Source organism: Pteronotus mesoamericanus, unplaced genomic scaffold (assembly GCF_021234165.1).
Source record: "Pteronotus mesoamericanus isolate MK-2021 breed Mesoamerican mustached bat unplaced genomic scaffold, CSHL_Meso_final scaffold_1186, whole genome shotgun sequence".
In the NCBI taxonomy this organism is placed as follows: Eukaryota; Metazoa; Chordata; class Mammalia; order Chiroptera; family Mormoopidae; genus Pteronotus; species Pteronotus mesoamericanus.
In genome coordinates this window covers 400,474-408,846 of record NW_026555302.1, presented here as the reverse complement: position 1 = coordinate 408,846, position 8,373 = coordinate 400,474, and the positions used below count along the sequence as shown (strand labels likewise).

Here is an 8,373-nt window from a genome sequence, read left to right as displayed (position 1 = left end):
CATTTTCTTAATTTTCTATAATAAATATATGTTATTTTTATAATCAGAAGAGACAACAAAACTTCCTAAGAGCAAGAATCAATGCATAATATGTAAAAACCAAAATGCATTCTTCTACTACACCTTTTCTCTGAACTATTTTCCCCCTGAAGAAACATCAACAAACAGAAAGACCTTAGCAAACAATAATGAAAAATGGAGTGAGGTGTGGGATGGGGGAGCGCGCAGCAGTTGGGGGTCTCTTGCAGGAGGGGAGAAAACAGGATAATACCTGATTGCGAACAGTAGTAGCTTCTGGATCAAGCAGGCAACTGATGGTATTTTTTTCATTTGTTTGCAGGACACCAAGAAGCACCTGATGATTAGTTTGTCAGCATAATGTCATCTATAAACAGAACCAATGAAAGAATTACAAAAATTAAAGACGACATGCAACATCTCCTGAAGGAAATAAATGAAAAGCGTGAGTCCAACTGCTTGGTGGAAAGAAGCAATCAAGTCAGCTTATTGAGACCTCAGAAGAGGCACTTCAGTGGTGCCTGTAATTCCTGTAGTCACACCCAAACCAAAGAGCCTGTTCCCGACAGTGGCAGGAGCTCCTGGGTCAAACTGAGCGTCCTTGTTCACACGGAGAAAAGGCACTTTCCACCAAAGAGTAAGATGCTGTGGGTAGGAGTCCTTCCCAATCAACTGGAGGGATTTATACATAAATTTAGGGAGAATTTCTGGCGTTAAAACAGGTTCATAAGTATTGCTCTGGGATAACTTAAAGGCAGACTGTCTAAAGTTAAAAGCATCAGTAAACTAGGCTATTTGATGGAGGACCAGAGACCAAAGAGTCCCATTTTCTTGTAGTCCCAGAATCCCAGGCTCTTCATCCAGGCTCCTCATCCCCTAGGCTCTAGTCTGGGTCCTGGGGCCTGCATTCTGAGCAGGCAGAGACAATTCTGATGCTGATGGCCTGAGAGCCGTATTTTGAGAAAAGTTGTTATAGGTCATTATAATAGACCACAAAAACTCAGGAGGCCTCCTAGCTCACCAATTTCTGCTGCCTCTGCAAAAATTCCACATGCAAAATTGAGATAAAATGGAAATGATTTTGCTGAAAATATTAAACAAAAGGCCCCCCCCAAACAGTAATAAAATGTGGAGGGAGGTTGGGGTAAGGGATGTGCAATGGTGGTATTATTTTGCAGGAGGAAAAAGAGAATGATGTTTTTTCCATTTATTTGAAAAAAAAAAAAGGAGAGTATAATTATATTAAATGCAACCAACAAATGATTAAGGTACCCTGACTAGTGTGGCTCAGGGGATTGGGCACTGGCCTGTGAACCAAAAGATCACCAGTTCAATTCCCAGTCAGGGCTCAGCCTGGGTTGCGGGCCAGGTCCCCAGTTGGGGATGTGCCAGAGGCAACTGATTGATGTTTCTCTCCCTCTTTTCTTCCCTCCTCTCCCCCTCTCTGAATATAAATAAATAAAATCTTTTAAAAAATGACAAGGTAGGTCAGAAACAAAAGAATCGCCATATTGGAGATTTAGCTTCTTTGATAAGGGGCTGTGACTTCGCATTTGCCACGTGCTCCTAGTAGGCGGTGTTGAAAGGATGAAGTTGTACGGCCTGGAAGTGTCAGATTCTCCATTGTGTTTTACAGTTAATCTGTATAGTCCTGTGTTTATTTTACATTAAAATGTAAACTCTTTTACAAGGAGGAATGCCTTAAGTGTTCCTAATTTTAAGTGTTATCTTTTTATTCTGGTTGAGTTACTTGGAGCTGGGTGAGTTAAATCACAGCTAGTAAGTTAATTCTCACAAGTTTAATAGTGAAAGGTAAAATTCACCTCCTATGACCAACATAGTCAATATAGTTTACCACTTCGCGGGCATACTCATGGTTTTCTACCAAACAGAGTCTAACAAATATAATTTCCATAACCAACATAAATGATATCAAGGTTATAATTCTGGAACACTAAAATAAACCTTTAAATATTGCAGAGAAGCTCTTTGTTCCCTTTAAGTTAACAGACTTAAACAGAAACTCAACTTTATGATGATGACATGTAGAATAAGTATAGACCTAATTTAAATGTTACAGTAATTGGCATGCAAATACATGTTCTTTCTTTAATTAGTCTAAACTAGTTGTTATTAAAAGGTGGTCTGGGCACCCCTGGGTACTTTTTTTTTTTTGCAGGATCTTTTGCAGGGGTCCGTGAGGTCAAAGCTATTTTCATAATGAGGCAGGATCATTAGATGGTAGGAGAAAATTTTTCTTTTTAAAAATGAATTTAAAAAATATTCATTTGTTTGTTGGTTTTTTTTGTTTTGTTTTGTTTTGTTTTATCAAGAGGGGAAGGGAGGGAGAAAGAGAAGAAGAGAAACATCAATTGGATGCCTCTCATATGTGACTTAACTAAGGACCGAACCCACAGCCTAGGCATGTGCCCGGGCTGGGAATCAAACTGGTGACCTTTCGATTGATGGGACGATGCCCAACCAACTGAGCCCACCGATGAGGGCATATGTCAGGGGAATGTTTTTGACAAGTGGGAAGAGGGAAGCTGAGGCAAATGGTTAGACAAATAAGGTCAAACAAGTCAAGCAATTTACAGTTGGCTAGTAGAGGGCAAGGTCTTCTCTTCCCTAACCAAGGACACTTGAGAGGGAATTGTTTACACCTCTCCTCCCTAACCAGACTAAATAGCTTAAATCATCCTGGTCAGGGAGATGGATAACAGAGACCCAATTAGTGCCATTAGTGCCAGCCAAGCCCAAGGAGGGAAGAAGTCAGGGGAATAAATAACAAAAAACCCAATGAGAGTCAAACAAATTTAAGACGGAGGCAAAGCTGGTCCCTCTATGCACTCATTTTGGCACATCAACATATTAAAGAACACACCCAGAAAACTGAAGAATATTCTGCTAAAACCCACCCCTGAGAACTCCCTTGGGTTCCCAGCTGCAAAAGAGAAGCAACAGCCCTCAAGACAAAGGACGCCAGCACTGGGCTCTCTCTGGAGCATGCCATGTCTTATCACAGATGTGAACTTTTTATTCTCTTTCTCCTAAACTCTGGCTGTCCCCAGCTTTAATGAATACACTATTTTTGTTTTTTTGATTTTGATTGTCAAAGCCGGGGCGGTGAAATAAAGAAAGGCTTAGGCTAGAAGAAGCAACAGGAGAGGGCCTGGGCGGGGCTGCTTTGGTTCATTGAAAAGTCAGAGAAAAGGGGCCTTGAGGACAGGTTCAGGGGGTAAGCCAGGGACGGGCTGCCACTGCCTACAGCTCTCCAGGTCGTAAGTCTCATGGGGACACCTGGAGTTCAGGAGATGCACGCCTGAGAGGGAAGAGAGGTGGGCATGCTCCCAGAAGAGAGCGCCAATAAATACACTCTGAAAATCACCTGGACGTGTGTTGTTAAACCTTTCCTACACAATGTCAAGGACCCACATACTATCCCCTGGGCTGAGGTAGACTCGGCCCGGTCCCCATCTGGTGACAATAATAATACCGAGATATTATTTTGCATTTTTACTCTCATGCTCTCATGGGAATAAACTGGGGTTTTCCAGAGCAGTAAGATATATAATAACACCATTACCCTGACCATTAATGAATCAAGACTTGTATTCTTGAGTTTTACATTTTTCCTCAGTATTGGTTTCTCATGTGGTAAACACTGAGAAAGACAACACACATGAACAAAAGCTTGGTAATAATTGGTAAAGCTTGGTAAGCTCCTTAATAATTTTTAAGGGTATAAGGGATCCTGAGACAAGCAAGTTTGAAAACCAATCATCTTAACAAATGGTACTTTTTTGATCCAGTGCTGTGTATTCACAAACTTATTAACATTTCTCCCCCAGGGTTTTCTCATTAATCTGTACTTTAAATTTACGGTCTTTGGTTTCAACTTTAATTTTAATCAGGGATTTTTAGAAAGGGGATATTGGCACTTATTTTCTTTTTATTTCCACAAGTGGAAAGTACCTGGGTATTAGAAAAGGGTGTTAACATTTTTTTTTGGCAGGGGGGGTGTCTACTTTATTCTGAATACTGTTAAGGTGTGAAAAAGTCACTAATACAACACTTCTGTTGCTAATTTGGGTTTACATCAATTGAGAGATAGATGGAGGTAAAAATTGTTGGCTTCGTTACTGGAAAATAAATCTATTATATATTGGAGGCCTTGGCTTCAAGGCAGCCAAAAGTGAACTCACCCCAAAAGAGAACTTAGCCCAAAGCAGACCAGAAGCTTGGGTCTGCCACATAGACAGCAGAGATGACAGAGCACCCCCTCCTCCAGGAGGCCAGCAGATACAAAGAGGAAACCCTCAGTGGTAAAAAAAGGAGATGGGACAGTAAATCTGAAGTTGATGAGCATATTACTCTAGTAGGCCTTCAGCTGTATGCAGTGAATCAAATGATAAACATCATTAACTACAAGAGAGCATCCTCTTTATATAAGATGGCCCTCTTCTGTCCTCTGAACGGGGGAGAACACCAGCGCTCAACACTGAGCCTTCTCGTCCACACCTCGTTTCTTCCCACCTGACCTTTGGCCTGTAACAGGGCTTAAAGTCTCATCTCTATTTTGATGACTCCCACATTTCTATTTCTGCCCTGACCTTTCTCTTGAGTTCTGGACACATCTATCTGATTGCATGCATCAGATTGCCAGCGCTCTTTGATGTTATCTCAAACGTACCATTGCCAAAACAGAAAACTCCTATCCTCCTTCCCCCAACACGAATCCTCACCCTTGACCCCTCCTCATCTCAGAAAATGGCCAACTACCTAGGAGTACCTTTGACTCTCTTCTTTGTCTCACATCCCACATCCAATCTGTAGGGAAGTTCCGTCAACTCTTCTAACAAAATTAATCCTGAATCTGACCATTGCTACCACCCAGATCCGATCCATGATGACCTCTCTCCCAAAGTACAGCAGAGACATCAACTGTCCCGCAGCCTCCAATCCAGCTACTTCCCACATTTAGTTCTTCACGTAACAGCCTGAGTGACCTTTTAAAAACATATATTAGATACATCACTTGAAGCTCAAAACTCATCCATGGTGCCACATTGCACTGAGGATAAAATCCACTCCTGGTCCCGTGTGCTTATCTTTTCAGTCCTATCTCTTCTACTCTCCCTGGCCTCACCCCACGTGGTCACGATGATTTCCTTCCTATTCCTGGGATGCTATCACTCTGGTTTCCACCTCTGGGACTTGGAACCTCCTGTTCCCTCTGTCCGGAGTGTTCTCTCTCTCTCTCTCTCCCCCTTGTTTTATTCAGATCTTTGTTCAAAAGCCAAGTCATCGGAAATGACTTATCTATCTAAATAGAACTTCCCAAGACCCTACAACCCCTCACCAAGCTCTCTCTTCACCCTTCCACCTAGAGGTGTGGACACCAAGGGAAGGGCAGTCTTACTCAAAGACACTAGCCTTGAAAACAGAAAACCTGAGTGTCCTGGCTTGGAATGCTGTAAAAAAATGATCCCGCACTGGTGGCTTAAACAACAAATTGACTTCTCGCAGGTCTGGAAGCCTGGAGGATGGAAGCCTGAGGTGACAGGGTCAGGTCAGGCTCTGGGCACTGGCGCTCGTCCTGGCGGCTAGAGGGCCGGTTGCTTTCTTGCTGCGCCCTCTCACAGGCAGAAAGGGCTGACTGGCTCTCGGGCCTCCTCTTATAAGGGCACTATTCCCATTCATGAGGGCTCTACCCTCATGACCTAATTACCTCCCAAAGGCCCCACCTTCTAATGCCGTCCCACTGGGATCAAGGGTTCAACACGGGAATTTGGGGGGACACAAACATTCAGTCCATTGCACATGGGTTCATGTCCTGTGTCTGCCATTGACTAGTCTCATGCCTTTAGTCACTCAGTGTTGCTAAATCCTCCTTTCCAAATCTGTGAAACAGGACTCATCCTCTCTGCCCTCAGGGTTATTTTGAAATCTGTGAAATGTATTGTAAGTTGCATAACAAGTACTTCTTTTTTTCTTTCCAGATAATGCTATATTTGGATAAAATGCATCCCCAAAGACACAAAAAAATACCATCTCTTTGATCCTTCTTCAGTGTCTGTCTAAACTATTTACAAATATTAATTATAAAAGAAGCCAAAATTATTTGCTAGATCAACAAGAAAACATTTTGTTAAGTCATAAAAAAATGTATTGTATCTTCATGTATTCCATTCTATCGGTTAGATGTTTTAAAGCAAGGATTTGAGTCATCAAAGATTTCAAAGATGTATTGCCTAAAATTTCATTTTACAGTGATGTTCTTCTTATTAATCGAAAATGTTTAGTTTGTTTGTTTCTATACATCAGTGTTGACCAACTACACTCATCAAGTAGAAGGCTAAAGTTCTCAAAATTAACAGCTTGCTTCTAAATACTTAATTGCATTAACTCTGTAGAGCTATGATTCTGATCATTTGAATAAGTACATATTTGAGAGAGTAATAACAGGCCTATAAATGGAGCCTATTGTTGTATTTTATTGCCCATTCCTAAGGCAGACATTGCTAGAATTATCTCGTGACCAAATCCTATTTGGCTACTATCGTCTCTGTGTCATTCCTTCTTGGATAGCAGGCTAATTTTCTGATTTTAACTTGGCCTGTATTCCATTTTGCAGTTTGAGTTAATAGCCTATTATTCCATATGGCAAGCTGAGTACTACTTGGCTGGGAACCCAGCTACTTCTTTGCATTTATCTTTACATCAGTGAAATATTCACCTTTTATTTGGTTGCCCTTTCCCTCCGTAGAAAGCACAGATTCACAAGCCAAAGCATATTAATGTTGGAAGGCATACGGATTGGTCAACTAGCCTAAAACCCTATCTCAGCTAGGACTGCACCAGGGCCCATCGGCCCTGATGGTGTATTAAAAAATCCAAACCAAAGGTTAAATTTTGCTTCTCAAAAAAAACCCAGAAAGAAAGAAAGAAAAAAGATCTAGTGTCAAGAGCTATGAAGGGTTAGCCTGCCGCAGGTCATGGTTGTTGACAGAAGACAGAAGACTCTGTTCAGAGGCAAAAGACTTGACTACACGGAGCACAGCCAGGAGCACAAGCCTCATGTTCTGACTGGTCCCCCCATCCTCCTCCCAAATGACATGGAACTGGCCAGACCCAGGACATACACACAGAGGGTTTGCCTCATGGCTGAAGACCTTGGAGCTTAAGAAACCCAAGCTCTGCCTGGAAGAAGACATTCTCTTTATTACACTGGTCAGTAAATAAACCTGCCCTCTGGTCCAGTGGGAGACATCTCCGTCCTCCGAGGCCCTTGGCCATACAAACATCCTTGAAGAGATAGTCTGGGGCAAAAGCTGTAGCATTTCTGCTCCTGAGACACATGGAAATGTGAGACACCTATGGAGAATTATCTACCAGAACTTAGCTGCCCACATAAAGACTATCAAATACAGCATCATTTTTTTGACTCAATCTAAGATGAATCTCAGAGAATAAACATGTAGTAAATGAGTGTCAGGTTATGTATAATACAATGAACAACCTTCTAATCTCATTTCTTGATAATCCTCTTCTAGCTCCTCCCTGGGTGAACCTCTCCCTGGTTTTATGGAACTACTTGTGGTTCTCCGCTTTATTCTGTTTTCCCCTTCATCTGGATAACGTTAGCTGATTGATTGATTGATTTTAGAGAGAGAGAAAGGGAGAGGTGTTGGGGGGGAGAGAGACAGAGAGAGACAGAGAGAAACATCGATTTGTTGTTCCACTTGTTTGTGCATTCACTGTTTGATTCTTGTACGTGTCCTGACCGGACAATACTCCAACTAACTGAGCTGCCCAGTCAGGGCCAACTTTAGTTTAAATACCACCTCCTCCTGGAAGCTTTTATTCCCCTACCTCCTTTCCTTTAGTTAGGTGTTTCTGCTTTGTCCTCCTCTCTACATCTTATAACAGCAACAGCCTTGGGCCAAAGAGAGAAACTGAAAAGTCAAAAAACTGTATTTTGGGGGCCCTAGCTGAAATCACATTATGTCCAGACACCTCCCCATGCCTCCCAGGAGTGTTTCAGAGCTGTTGATGCACGCGCTCCCTCAGTAAATGCAGGGGGATGGGCAGGCAGGCATTTGCTCCATTTTTGCTCTGGCTCCCTGCAGAGCTGTCTGCAGGGGACTTCCCAAGTCAAGGCCACTAATGCCTGTGCAGGAAGGCTCCCTGGGGCATCCCTGGTACTCAGAACTAAGACTTCAGCATGGCCTGCCACTGCTGCCAATCCAATGCTTCGTCCCTGGAGAGGGTCTCGCAGGCTATGGCGGGGGGGGGGGGGGGGGGGCTGAATTTCTTTGTTGGCATGGAAGATGTGTCCAAAGGGAGGGTCCA

The 8,373-nt window shown here is 42.7% G+C and overlaps 1 protein-coding gene across 1 annotated transcript; it reads left to right on the top strand.

The window, feature by feature from the left end:
• The first annotated feature begins 378 nt into the window (after positions 1 to 378).
• Positions 379 to 6,040, top strand: SPATA45 (spermatogenesis associated 45). The gene is made up of 2 exons (XM_054587524.1): positions 379 to 655; positions 6,021 to 6,040. The coding sequence occupies exons 1-2, from the start codon at positions 379 to 381 to the stop codon at positions 6,038 to 6,040; spliced, it is 297 nt and encodes a 98-aa protein (XP_054443499.1).
• The last annotated feature ends 2,333 nt before the right edge of the window (positions 6,041 to 8,373 follow it).